General features: G+C 42.1%; 2 protein-coding genes across 19 annotated transcripts in view; one reads left to right on the forward strand and one right to left on the reverse strand.

Annotated features, from left to right (window-relative positions):
* FANCC (FA complementation group C) overlaps window positions 1–7,136 on the forward strand; it is a 127,873-nt gene extending 120,737 nt beyond the window's left edge. The window contains exons 16-17 of the mRNA XM_084834132.1: window positions 3,422–3,473; window positions 6,806–7,136. Of these exons, the coding sequence (XP_084690258.1) occupies window positions 3,422–3,473; window positions 6,806–6,905 (152 nt within the window). The 3' untranslated portion in view covers window positions 6,906–7,136. The remainder of the gene's footprint in view (window positions 1–3,421; window positions 3,474–6,805) is intronic.
* AOPEP (aminopeptidase O (putative)) overlaps window positions 1–15,205 on the reverse strand; it is a 237,667-nt gene that overhangs the window by 18,914 nt on the left and 203,548 nt on the right. The window lies entirely within an intron of this gene.

The following is a 15,205-nucleotide window of genomic DNA, read 5'->3' on the forward strand; positions in this document are numbered from 1 at the left end:
AACCAAATGTTACCAAGATCAGACAGCATTCAAATATATTCTATCGTCCATGGGTGGGCAGACTTCAGGCTTGTGGGATCTACTTTTGTTTTTAGCAGAGCCCTGAGTTCCATCAACTAGAGCCAGGTGGAAAATATTGACCTGGTTCACACAACAACCCATGACAAAAGAAGCCACAGTGGGTTGTTAGTATGATGGCTTAAGTGAGGGTTGTTAACCACAAACAACCCAAGCTAGGAACTCATGGCTTGGTGTTGTTTAAGCCATGGCCTGTCATGTCATATGAACCCAGACTCTGGGTTGTGCATGGCGTGTTCCAAAAGGCTACAGAGCTTGTTCCAGAAGGCAAGAGCAGCAAAAACGCCCTTGTGATCTCCCTAGCTATTTCCCAGCCATCAGAGTTTGCCTGGCAACAGCTGTGAGGCGGTTCATCCTGCCTCCCTGCCACTCTGCAGTTCAGCACTTTCCACAGTAGTGGCGGGATGTTTCTTGCATGCAGCCAAGCCACTTTATCTGCACTGTGTGACCTTGGAGGAAGGTGCCTATGCTTCCAAGCTTAGTGCATCCGAACTGTCCCAAAACAACCCTTCTCTACCGAGGTCACACCTGTCCCCAGTGTCCCATGCTTGGAGAAACTTTGTGCTGCCATCCCCCCCTCCAGTAAACAGAACAGCAGTAATAACCTAAGGACAATCCCAGCGCCTCCTGCTTCTCTGGGTGTGGGAACCGGTGGGCTGACAGCTGCTTCTGGACTTATCCACTCCATAGCTGCTTTTACTTCACCCTGTAGATGCTTTCACATTACTTCCTGCTACTGGATCTGGCTAAGAACCATGATGGCTAAGAAAACTCCACACTCAGCAGAGACCCGAATGGAGGGGGAAGAGAGGGCTATTCTGCCTCACTATTCTCACCCACTGTTGAGCCCCCGTCACAAACATCACAAGCCACTCAGTTAACGAAAGAACCTTCTCAGGTGCCATCTTCCCAACAAGGCCAAGCCCAAAGACTATGCACCAGGTTCTGGACTGATGCTGAACGAGGCGCCTCCATCAACCTCTGGATCAGTCCTGAGGCGCAGGAGGCCCTACAGAACGCAAGACATGACCCTCGATTCCTCTGGTTTTCTAAGTAGACGACTCCGCGAGGCTTTGCACGCAGCCCTGTGCAGTGCAAGGAAAAGCCACACAGGCTGAAGACGTTTAAGGGAATAATGACCCACAACATGCACTTGGGAGCTGAGCCATGCACCATGCCATTTTATAACAATTCTGCTGGACTAGAGGGATGGTTATCCTGCTAGCATCAGCATCCCCTTGTCGCATCCATCAAGAGTTAGACATCGCCCCCTGAAGCCCAGCCTTTCGCCCACCAGGGATTCCTTCCTACCGACACCAGGACCATCAAAGAAAGTGGGTTCTTCATGGAAAGAGGTTACCACATGGCAGGACTCCTCTCTGGCACATCCACCTGTCGCAAGTACACCTAAGCAATATCGTGTCCCATCGGTAACAGTCTTGCAAACACTGGATGCGGCACCCCCCGAAAATATGCTTTGTATGGAACCTGCCACAGAATGGCCTCCAACAACTTCGGTTGAAGTTGGTCTTGCAAAGACAGGCAGAGAGTGCATCTGCTACTCTGGGATCCCATCACTATTGACCTTACAAGTAACCACTTCTGCTTTGGGGATCAGCATCCCTACTTATTCTTCCAGTACAAACAGCCCAAGTGGGTTTCAAACAGGGCAGAGAAACCCAGATGCTACTAGCCGTAGGGCATCAATGGCTCCTGTCCAAGTACAGGATGTGGACTACACCATTTGTGAAGCAGTCTGAAGTTCCTTTCCAAGGACAATGCTATCTGAGATTGACCTCCCTGGGGATGCTGCTATGCACATTTGCGGGTCTGACATGCTGGATCCCACCGTTCTCCCAAGGATCCCTGTGTGGCAGCTGTCCCAGGAAGAGGAGGAGCCGCTCACTTGCCACACAATAGTGCTCAGGAATTTGTGATCAGTGCAGAATCAAGTTCACAAGTCCTTTCGCACACAAAAATCCACTGAAGGTTTTGCCCCAAGTGTTCTTTTTCAGCAACTAAATTTATGGGGCAAAAACCTTAAGTTATTGCCATTGGTCGGAGTCAGAATTGGGAGTGCAGAAACCTGTTTCCATCTACTGCAAATCACCCAGAGATCTACCTTCTGCCCACCTCTGCTATATATTCTCTCTCTCTCTCTCTCTCTGTATGCGCATGTGTGTGTGTCTAGATCTAGATCTACAGTCAACTCCCCACCCCCACCCCAACTTGCAAGATGCTTTTTGTAACATCTTACCTGATAAAGAGACCTGAAGATCTTGAAAACATCAAGATTTTTTTTTTTTTTTGGTGACCTTTTAGTTGGCCTAATGAAGGTTTACACTAATATGGATTTTGGAATTTGTTTCAGTGGTACTGTCAGGTAGTGTATGCAGCTGTAGCAAAAGTGCAGACTGATCCATTACATTCATGTGTATGTTCTCTTCATTAACTCTGAAGGCTGAGGCTGCAATCTAAGGTCTCTGGGAGGCTGCAATCCTATGGTCTCTGGGAGGGCATAGGATAGATCGGATCTTGTCCTCCAAGGGGGGGGGATCAGATCTTTGGTGCCCCCTGCCAGCCTCCAAGGAAACCTCTGAAGCCTTTTTCCTCTCTGACATTGATAGAGGCAAAAATGATGTGTGTGTGTGTGGTGAGTACATCCAGAAATGTATGCCAGCCTCTTTCATTGGTTCCAGTGGGAGAGAAATGGTCAAAGAATACAAGTGGTGTGTGTGTGTGGGGGGGGACACAAACACTGCTCTTCCCTTCCTTCTACCCTTCTGGCATGATCCAGACAGGGATTTGGATAAGGTGGTTCCTCCACCTTAGGATCTTCCTGCCCCCACTGGTAGGATTGCTCTGTCAGTGCATGCAGTCTCACTCTGGATTAATGCTCAATATGAAACTATAGGAGTAAGAGGACTTTGTATCTGAATCTGTATGATAACTGTTTGCTAAAACAATCTGCTATGCTGAACATGGGGCCATGACATCATCACATTCACTCCATGATCCCTGATTGGCTAGAATCACATAGTGCAGAAAGGTCCTAAAAATGGTACCAAAGCAGTAGCATATTGGAACAGCAAACAGGTGAGAAAAAAAGATTACTAACTAAAGATTAGTAAGGAAGAGGAATTTTGAGGGGCTTTTCAATGGGCCTCCTCAATGAAGTGGCATCTTTGTTTAATTTGCTTATTAGTGTTTCATATCTGATATATGCTGTGGCTGGTGGAAATATTTTTTATAATTTTCAGTGTAATAATTGTATCTATTCTGTTGTGTTTTATGTATGATTTGTGGTTAATGCAAATAATTTTTTTTTCTCTCTTTGTGAAAGGTTGCAAAAGAAAATGTCAAAAGGGGACTGGTTTCACAGAAGGGAAAAAGAGGTAATGAAAAGTCCGTTCCTACTTTGGCTTAGCATTTGCTATAGATAGGACAGAAGCTGAGCAGAACAACTAGTCCTCAGAGTTTCCCAACATCAGTAAGAGGAACATATTCTGTGACAATATCTGCTAATTCCAAGTGGCTTTAGCATTATGTGTATATTAGTGCCCATTAAATACCGGTTAAGGACAGCCCACAGATCTAATTCTCTCACTGTTCAACAATGTAGTGAGGCCACTACATTTGCTTATTTCTGGATTCAAGCAGCAAGATATCGGTAGAGCTTCACATGGAACTTCTGAACTGACAGCAGCTATCTAATTTGACAATAATTTGAGTATCAGTTGCTCCTGCATGCCCTTATGGCAAGACAGACATGTTGCTGTCCTCAAGAGCATGCCATGGCATTACAAGAGACACTTAAGGCTTCTTAGACTACTAGGATCATCAAATCATATCAATAACAAAAACGTACCACAGGATCTATAACAACATCCAAGATGTTCCTTCTATCTTTCAAAGGCAATGGGAGAATCAAGAAACTGCGGCTTAAATCCAATGTCGCATGAGCAAATGGGACTTCTCCTTGCTTTCCTCCCCTATATAGTCCCTCCCCACACCTTCCAAATCTGCTCTGGAGGGTCCCCCAAATCTCTAGAGCAGATGGTGGGGCACCTGGGGGCTATACGAGGGAGGGGGAAACTGCTTTATCAGTGCTTTCTGTTCCACTTGTGGCCATCAGGATTGGACACAACCCTATGGCTACAACCAACAACTATTTACATGGGCCAGCCTGTACGCAATATGACCTTGCCCCTTTGACTTCAGTGGGGCTACACCAGTTGGGAAGATTGATGCTATCTCTTCCTGCAACTGTGTGGCTTGCCTCTAAACATAGGGGGTAACCAGCTGTTATTGCTCATAGCTAACACATTACTGTGCTAGTGTTAGGACCTTTGGGCATTAGGAAGGAAGCCTAATGGGACTTCCTTTTAACCTGCAAAGGAACCATATAAAGTTGGTTCCTCTTGCACCACATAAAGTTAGACTACCATAACATACTCTATATGGGGCTTCCTTTGAAAAGTGGCCAGAAACATCCATTTCTGCAAACTGCAGCAACTGGACCGCTGACAGGAAGCAGAGTCTTTGACCACATATATTGTACAACCTTCCTTGGCTCCCAATCTATTTCTGGGCCCAATTAAAAATTCTCATTTAAACCATTAAAACTGCTTAATTAAAACTGCAAGTGGGTTGGATCCCAAGTATCTGCCCATACGAACCTTCCTACCTATGTTGGCTACTTCCATCTGAAGTCTGGTTGACAGGTGCTGGGGACGGGACTTTAATCCTTTGCCCCTGCTGCAGTCCCATTCTAGACTGGGGGCTCTATGCGTGCAATTTACATTGCCAAAATATGAACTATTTGTTGCTGATCTGGACTAAGACAATAAGGGGGAGCGACAAGTTAAAGGCCTCATACCCCACCCACCATGCCAGGGTCCTAATAAGATGGGGGCCCTGTGCCTACTTTGGAGGAAAAAGGGGGGGAAAGACATCTGTCTTTAAAGTAACATGTAGCTTGACCCCGTGTTGCTGGAAAGTGGTACCTTCCTTATAAAGTCAAAACTGACTATAATGTCATAAAATGGTTTCCCTTCTCACCCACTTCACTGAATACAAGAGCATATAATATTTGATAAACACTATCTTTCTTTGTAGACACATAAAGGAATGTGAGCCAGCAATAAGGATTAGGTCTGAAAATTAGAAGAGATTGGGGTAGGAGAGGGGGACACATCTAGCATAAAAACCAAGACTTGGAAAGCCACTTTCAAAGTATCTTCTGGATGAAGGAATTTCCCTTTTTTGTGTCTGCTGTTTTCCCATACATGATGCCCCTATCTTCCTACTAAGTGAGGCACATTACACTGGTGCCTAATGGGTATGCAGCACCAAGCCTGCCGCTCTCTCTAGGGTAGCACTTATTTAATGTAGCACACACAAATAAAAGAGCTGGATGCAACATATTTGCTTGCTATGCACACACACGGCAACAGACACATGTGCTTTGTGCAACTTTCTATATACTGAAACAGCATTTCAGGCGGAGCTGTGTTTATTATCCCATTTCAAACATTTGTACTACGCAAACCATTCCTGAGAGCAGTATAATCCCTACCATTGGAATCTTGAAATCACCGCGAGAAAATAAAGCACACAGAAGACAAACGAATAGCCCCACTCTTACAGCCTGCTATATATGCTTGTATCAGTTTAGTACTGAGGACTGCTCTCATTGTTAATCAGACTGAGCATTTCATTAGGATGCTACTACAAAGAGAACAGTCTAGTAAGGTGCCAGCAGAGGTGTCACCACCAGCCTGCTGAACAGATGACCATCAATGTGCGCTGTGTGTGGTGCCCACCCAAAAAGATCCCGCTGGCCTTGGTCTCTCTATAACCCTGAGCGCTGCTACGGCTACATCTCTCTATTTTACTATTGCAGGGGTGGGGCTGTTACCCAGGATATGCTGCCAGCTGTGGAAGGACTATCAGATATGTATATGCTAACAGACCATTCTTCCTAGAATATACAATAAAAATCCTGTTCCATAGGATAGTTCTAGGATTAGACAAAGTATGGAATCATCCCAGTATTGCTTCAGACAACTCCACAAAACAGTCCTCTGTCCAACTGTTTAAAAAATTAGCAGCAGCAGCAGCAGCAAAAGTACCTGCCTCCCCGGTTTTGGCTATGGATAGTAACAGAAATAACTCTAATCTCACTTTTCTTTCAATCTGCCCACTCACACTGAATGATATTGTTGACTCTCAAGGTGAAAAATTAAAATTAAAAATTTTAACCAGCTAAACATATAGCTATGTTATTTGCCAACTTATTTGTCTAGCACCATATACAAAAACACTTTTTAATAATACCACTGGTATTTAAATTATACCTATTTATCAAAGTATGTGGAGAGAGAGAGAGAGAGGGAGAGAGGAAGAGAGGAGAATTTCTCCCTTTCTTTCAATACTAAAACCAGGAGTCATCTCAATGAAATTGACTGGTAGCAGATTCAGGAGAGTCAAAGAATTCATTACAGATTTACATAATTCGTGGCTGCAAGATGTAGTGATAGCCACTAACCAAGATGGCTTTAAAGGGGGATTAGACAAATTCACGGAAGACAGGCCTATCTACAGCAGGAATCCACACATTATGTCCGGGCTTAGTAGCCAAAAAGTACTTCTACTAGCCAGCAAAAATATAGTAAAAGCATCTATGAACATATGCAGAGTGTTTTTCTTTTCTCTTTCCACCTAGCAAGTGGCAGCCTGCCCCTCTCACAGGATTAAGGAGAAGAGGTAACAGCACAGATGGCCTTGTTTTCTATAACCCTGAGGTGGGGGAGCCAGTTACATGAAGAGCTGAAGAATAGAGGAAGACTGCAGAAGTGGAGATACAGAAAGAAGAAAGTGGACAATAAACAACTGATGGGAAAACAAAAGTTTGAAATTGCCCTCTTCCTTCCCCCTTCCAGTTACAAAGCAAATTTTCTGCTGTTCTTAAAAAATCTACTTGCAGTTGGAATGGAATAGAAGGCGCTTATCTGGGAGGCCATTTCAGTAGAAGGACAGTGCTGTGGGAGGAAAGCAAAAGAGACGGCATGGGAGAAGCTGCTTCGTATATGGAGAGGAAAAGAAATTGAGCAACACTAGAGAGAAACTGAAAAGGTGTGGCTATGTCCTGCCTCTGGTCACCCCACCAATCAGATCTGCAGTATTCCCAGAAAGGCAAGTGAGGCGAAAGGGAAGAAACCATTGTCATTCAGAACGAGAGAACAGACTCTCTCCAAAAAATCGATTCCAGGTTTTTCTAGCAGGCTAACTGAGCTGCTATAATGCAAAGTCCCTCTGTGAGCATTCTTGCTCACCAAGATCCAAGACTTTCTTGTCTCTGGCCTGATGTCGAGTGGGTTTCTTGAAGGCTGATCAACAGCGATTAACCATTATAGAGAAGTGGAGTCTCCATGTTTAGAGGCATTGGCTGCATTCACATATAACATTAACCTGTAGTGTAACCCTAAACCCCCACCACTCTCTAGCACAGCCTCAAGAAGGATATCAGAAACTCTTGCTTTCATTTTCAACTAACTGTATGTAGCAAGCGTTAACTATCATTTACAAGCCAACTTCGCACTGTGGTTAATAACCTGGGTTTGTTTCAATAAACCACACCTAACACTGTTCCCAATTCAGACACAATGAGAAACTATGATACAAGCTCATGCACTTAGCACTAATGGTCATGGCCAATGGGATGCTGGCTGGGAATTATGGGAGTTGCAGTCTAACACATCTGGAGGGTGCCAGGTGCCACAGGGTAGGCTGTGGTAGTTCATGAGCAAGGCTTCATTAGGAAATAGACCAGTTTTCACCCATACAACCTGTTTGCACATAAAGTAATGAAAAGATGACCCAAGATTTACTTGAAAGTTCTAGTGTTCTTTTCTCATTAAAATCACAGAATCATGTAAACCTTTATGAAATTAACAGAGGGTGCACATTAACAGTGTTTTTAGAGCAAAGGGAAATCCTGTTAAGAATTACATTATTAGGATGGAAATGCCCCTTTTAAAAATAGGAAAATTATTTCCCCTTAAAATTTAACATTCATTTGCACTATATTTTATGTTGCCTTCTACCTTTTTCTGAAGAGCAATCAATGTTATGGCATGTGGGCAGTACGAGAAGCAGTTTATTACCTTTACTTAACTTAGGTCAAAGCGTGGATCTCCTATCTACGAGACACAGGCTGATGATAACAGTTCTTGTAAATATTTCCCCAATCATTTACAACAATACAATACAAAAACATTCTGGTTTTTTGAACTGCAATCCAATACGACCTTGCCCAAGTTAAGAAGGCTGAGGAACTTAACTTTCTCATACCTGGAAAGAAACAAGGAGGACTTAATGTCTGTGGAACGAGAAGCTGTTTTCATACAGTATTTAGGCACCTTGTTTTACAGAACTGTTTCCCATCAAGGCCATAGGCGTATTCTTGACCTGTGCAAATGAGTGACTTTTCCAAGAAAAAAACCTACTCATCACATTTGGCAATACGGCCATAGTTTTGTTCCAGTTGTACAACATATTCCACATGGATTTGTTCTGAAGAGGTGCAGAGTTTTTTAAACACTGCTTGGTGTAAACCTGCAGAATGGCTAGGTAGGGCAGATAAGACACAGCTTAACTTGAAAGCAATTAACTTGGCTGGCAAACATAGAGGTATTGCTGTGCGGTCAACATGTTCTTGTATGCCTGCCAGTGTTTTCATGGTTTGGGAAATGGATAGAAGTTATCTTCTTCACACATACTTTATTTTTCTTTTCTTTTTTAAACTTGAGAGCTCTGTGTGGTTTGTTGTAATGTAACTTCATTCTGTTCTGTTAAATAAGATTTCATCATTTCATAGGAACATGTACAATGGAGCAGTTGTATGAAAATGGTTACATACCACCGGGCATGATATATTAACTTCTATTTCTCATGTTTTCTTGAAAAGCACTTATACTTTCTTCAGTCCATTCTCTCCCACGCAATATTCCATTTGATGGTCTTGGTATGCGCTGTACATTATGTAGCTAGACACTATTAACCAACTTGCTGAAAGCAGAAAAACCTTGTGAAGTAACTTTCCATCTGCTATGAAGACTTCTTTTTAAAACCGGTTAACTCTGGACCACATACAGGAAGGAAAGGAAAGCTACTTGACAGCCAATTTTATTTTGTGGATTGCACTGACTAAGGGACATGGAGCATGTATTGGATGGCAGTACCATACTCACAAATAATCTGAGGAAGCAAGGAGCATGGGAATACTTGCTTCACAGTGCGACTGGAGTTGACAGGCTTGGATCACTTAGGGAAGTGATCCAAGTGATCCACTGCCACATTAATAATATCCATTTAAAACCTTGACAATACTTTTGTGGCTCCATGCTCAGCACTGGAAAACTACTTTTCTCAGCTTCACTGCCTCATCTTCAATTAGGAATAGCATCTCCTAGCTTTCTGGGTTATTTAGAAAATAATAATTAGTGTCCATCATGTTGTATGCCCAAATTGCTATATAATTATTCCATTAAGATCTTCCAGTGAGGCCTACTCCACATCCCACTGCTGGTGAGTATGTGGGACAGGGTCTTTACAGTTGCAGTGCCCACACTCTGGGATTCCCTTCCTTGGGAGGTCTATCTGCCCCCAACTCCATTCACCTACAGGAAGTTGGTAAAGACCTCCTTATTCAATGGGGCTTCAGTGTTAGTTGAATTGTTCCTGGTTCTGTGGCTTATAGCATTTTTCTTTGGTTGCTGTCCGGTTACATTTATATTATTGTTATTTTTTACATGTGTTGCTTTAAATTTGTATTTTTACTCCTGTTGTTATTTATATTTATTAATCATTTAAATGTCTCTATCGAACTGCAAGCTGAAATGGTTTTGTAAAGGTTGTGGGTTAGTTCATACATTTGCTCTGCACATGGTAGGCTGCAGTTCTGAGCTGCAGGAATGTACACGCCCACTACCATGTGATAAACGTAATATGTGAACTGGACATTCACATGTACAAATCTACATGCAATTCACCCAATTACTATGATCCTTTCTCTCATTTTTCCCCATAATAGAAATCAAGCCAACAGTGTGTACATTTCTAAAACCAAATGCCCAGTTCACATAGGACATCATTCAACTGTATTCACAAGGCCTGGGCCACTTAAGTCTTACGTTATTTCCAGAAGACATTACAACTGCTCTGTATACTTATCTATATTGTTTTGTGTACTGTGTTCCCAATTAGAATGAAGCATGTAAAAGAAATGTATGGAAATTAGTTAACACAAAGATACCCTGTTGCTTACAGATAACTGTACAAGTCTAGTTTCCAAGAAAATGTGTGCGTGTGTGTAAATATACAGTTTAGCAATGTAAATACTCTTAGAAAAAACTTAGGACAAATGCTAAACTAATCCTAAACAGATCTGTAATCCTAAACAGATTTAGGGTTGGATCTAGGATCTGCCTTCCACAGGAGAAGGGCTCCACTTGCGGAAGATTCCTCTGCCTGAATGTTGGGGCTACCCCTCCTCCACACACCATACCTCACCATGTTCAGCAGGTCTCCTGACTCTCTGGGTAGCATTTTCAGGGCTGGAGGGGCTCTTGTGGGAAGGAAGGATGTCCACATCCACCAGCACAGTTGATCCAGTGTAAATCTGGATCCATCCCTTACAGGGATGAATACAGGGATTTATATGGGTCACCATACATATGTTCAGGCTACATGTCCCTCCAGAAGCTCATGTTCAAAAAATACTCTTAAAACTGCTATGCATAACCACATCCACCATGATCTCATAATTCTGATCTGTCTCCCAAAAGATGTGGAAGATTCCAGAAAGTGTTAGTAAGATAGGGTACAAATATTGGACCTGAAATCCATGATAAACCCCAGGAAGTTACTTACCATTTATATGTATGTATTTATTTTAAAAATTTATAAAGCATCCTTCATCAACTGGGGATCTCAGGTCACTGTACACATTTTAAAAAACTAATCCAATATAAAAACCATACAATTACAAATTAAATGTCAAAAACATCACCACCACCACCAAAACAAAGTAACAACTCCTCAAACAGCAAATCAAACAAAAATGCAATGATCAATTCAATAAAAAATAAACATTTAGAATGTTTACATGCTAAAATGTTAAAAAGCCTGGACAAAAAGGAATGTTTTAATTTTGTGCCAAAAAGAAAACAAAGTTGGTGCCAATTGTATCTCCTTTGGGAGGGCATGCCACAACTGGGATGCCACCACAAAGAAGGTTGTCTCCTTTGTAAATGCAAAGGATATTTTTCCCCACTGTCAGTACTCTGCAAAGGCTCTCTTCTGAAGCTCTTAACTCACTCTGACTGGGACCCTATAATAAAGAATTAAAATTCCCAACCACCCAGATCTGTTCTATCAAAATGTTGAAAGACAACACATGCAAACACATTTGTACAGCCAAACTCAGATAGTGTATGACTACAGATTAAGTTATGAGAGCCTATATATGTAACGTATCACATAATCACATTCAAAAGCAACACTTTGCAACTGGAATGGAGGTGCCCTTTTACATGGTACACTTGTTCCATATTTACACAGCAGTTGTGTGAATGGCCTGAATCTAACAATTCACACTTAAGCATGTCTCCATGATCAGTCTCCATGATCAGTATGTGAAAATAAGCTACACAAATATCCTGAATAAAAATGGTCTACTAACAACTTGATTTTTTATTTTAAAACTGTACCCTCACCATCTTCAAATGAAAATCAGAACGGTTTGATAGCACAATCCTAGCATGTTTACTCAGAATTATATTCCACTCTGTTCAGTGGGGCTTACTCCCAGGTAAGTGTGTTCATTTAGGTTGTTGTCTTGATTACAAGGATATAGAACACGGGGGGAAGGGGGAGGGAAGGGTTATATAGATATAAAGGCTTGACCAAACTGACTGAATTGTACTAAAATTCCGGTAATAAAAACTTAGGTTGGAATCCTAGAACTTGCCAATAATACAAGGAAAAAACCCTCTCTGCATGGCACGGTGTTTGGAGACATGGAAAGTTCCTTGCTTAGACAGGCAGTGGTACGTAAACCAACATTCCCTTTTGAGGGCTGTAGGTGCCTGTGATCTAGTAGCTGCAGAAACACCAACGGTAATGTTATCTTGGTTGTCCTTCTTAAAGGGTCTAGTTAAGCCCTTGATTTCACCTTGCAAGATGAAGGGGAGGTAACAGTTCTATGGAGGTTGTAACTTTGTTTCAAAGACCAAAACGACATATAATTTCACTAGCATGCATTTGGCACAATTTGTGTTAAGGAAGAGAAGAAAAAATATCAGTAGGGAGTAAAAATCTCACAGGCCTAGGATCTCTGGCATGAAACAGCAAGACAGGGGCTATAGCTTTGATCCTACCTCCTCAGTTATTTCTCTTCCAGATATAGAGGTCCTGACATTTCTTTGGTATTCACGTGTGATTAAAATATACCCTAAATATATCTTAATTCCTATAAATAGCAAAGTGTGTTTCAAGGCTAATTAAAAATAAATCTGGCATTTGGAACACCATATAAACAACAAATAAATAAAAGCTGAAATAAGCTTTTGACTATTGCCACATTACTCTGAGAATTTCCTTGGAGAAAGTAGGCATATCTGAACTGTGGCATTTTTAATGTGATGTTCTACTCTACAAAAGCTTTTGCTAGCACTGTAGTGTCTACTAGAACATGTTTATATAATAGTAATGGTTAGTATTGCTCCCATATTTTAACTACTGCCACATACAATTCTAATTAAGACAAAAATCTTGAACTGACTGGGTTTGCACGATCACCACAGCCCACCATGGCTTATTTAAGTCACAGTGGGTTGCAGTATGTGCCAGCAGCCATTTTTAATATTCAAGCCATGGCAGATGGGCTTACTGTGTCGTGTGAACCAAACAAGGGTGTCTTATGCAAGGGTTAAACAACCCTTGGGTAACCCTAAAATAGCCCATGGGTTATGCATGGGTTGTTTAACACTTGCATAAGGCACCCTTGCCCAGTTCGCACGACACAAAAAGCAACGGTGAATGTCTACCACGGACTGAATATTCAGAAGGGTGACTGGTAGGTATTGCAACCCATCGTGGCTTAAATAAGCCACGGTGGGCTGCGATGATCAGGTGAACTGGCCTTTTATCTTGCCTTTTCACATATCAGTCAAATATCAAGTCTTGAAATCTTTCTTTATGCTGGGGGTTGGGGTAGGTAATAAATGGCTCACTGACCACAACTTCAGAAATACAATTCAAAAACAATAATCAAAGCTACTTATTTTTTTCTTACTGAGAACATATATATTAGTAGCTTCACCACACACGGCTAAAATCCCACATCCTTACCGGGATTTCTGCTTCCGGATTCTTTGTGGGATTGAGTTTGGCTCCTTTACATGAGCAGACACGTGCTTTGAATTAGGGAATTCCTTTCTCTGCAAGTTCTATATGTCTCATTTTACAGCCACTAGACAGCACTGTGGTTGCAGCGGAACTGCACAATTGTACACAGCCAATATATCGGATTAATGTTTATCGGGTTATCTCCAATCTTTTTAAAAGGAGGATGAAGGTCAGAAAGCACAAGACATGCCCTGGACGTTGATGATGTTGTGTAAAGGACCCGCAAACGTCTATGAGTGACCAATCACGAGTGTGCAATAAAAGCCTCATGGAAAAATGCTCTAGCATTTATAGGAAAGTATTAGCATTTATCTAATAGATTCTTCACTGTCTGAGTCTTCAGGAACACATCCAGAGATCCACAAATATCAGCTTGGCTTACTAGCCAAGCCTCTATTTGTCCTTGCTACCAATTCCTCAAGCCTATAGAAAGCACAGATGGCTGAAAGGACAGAATGGGTCTTGCCTCACTTGCATGGAGGTTTACAAAAGAAATCTCAGGAGATTCTCTCAGCAACTGTAAAATAATTCTAGAAGAAGTACCAATATATTACATGACCTTTGATGCCATTTTGTACTCCTGTCAAGGCAGCACCCAAGGTGTTCCTATACCTCCATCGTAGTCGTACATATCATTGCAAGTAAGGACCAGGTATAATGTACAGAATCGGGGTAAGCAACTGGAGCAATATCACACACTGACCTAATGGTAAATCATAATTTAGTGTTATTAGGATGAACGTGGCCTTCCATGGGCTCGTACGCTTCCCCCTTCACCTCCAACATGGCTGCAAGGAAGAGTTCAGATGCTTTCACTTCCATTCTTGATCAACTGCAGCTTGCTGTGCCGTCCGAACCTGGACAGTGTGGTTAATCTTAACTGTGATTAATGGGAACAAGCCAACTTCAAACCATAGTTTATGAAGCTGCATTGTTTTCACTAACCATAGTCAAGACTAACCACAGTTTAGGTTCAGACAACAGACTAAACTGCAATTCATATAAAAGGGAAGCTTCCAAACGACTCCTCATGGCCCCGCCAGAGGAGCGGGGTGGGGTGGGGTGCAGAATGCAAGCCCAGGGAGAAGCTAGGCTTGTCCTCTTAACACATTTATTTATAATAGTGTTATGCTACCCCATAACCAAGTTTCTTTGGGTAGCATACTTATAAATTATAAAAATACAATAAAACAAATGCGCAATTACAATATAAAAACTCCATAGTAGAACTAAATCAATAAATATTAACATGGACAGGTCTTACAACTTCACATAGTGCCTAGAAGTATACAAATTAGGTACCAGAAGGGATTTCCACAAGCTGGGTGTTATCACTGACAACATCGTCTTCCCCAGTAGCCTCTCGCTCACTTGGCAGGGCAACTCAGAGAAAGGCCTCCAATGAAGACCTCAAGGTCCAAGTAGGTAAATATGCACTTTGAATTGGGTTCAGGAATGCACTGGAAGCTGACAAAGCATGGCAAAATATGTTCAAATCATCCAGTCCTGGTTAACAACTTTGCAGCCTGATTTTACACCATTTTCAGAGGCACTACCATGACTTACCATTAAGTCCAAACACAGCCACTGACTTCAAACTTGCTTGTGGTACATTTAACTTGCTGTCCCTACTGCCTTATCATGCAACCCCTCC

Source organism: Heloderma suspectum, chromosome 2 (genome assembly GCF_057233095.1).
Source record: "Heloderma suspectum isolate Gila_16-S chromosome 2, 16-S_ref, whole genome shotgun sequence".
In the NCBI taxonomy this organism is placed as follows: domain Eukaryota; kingdom Metazoa; phylum Chordata; class Lepidosauria; order Squamata; family Helodermatidae; genus Heloderma; species Heloderma suspectum.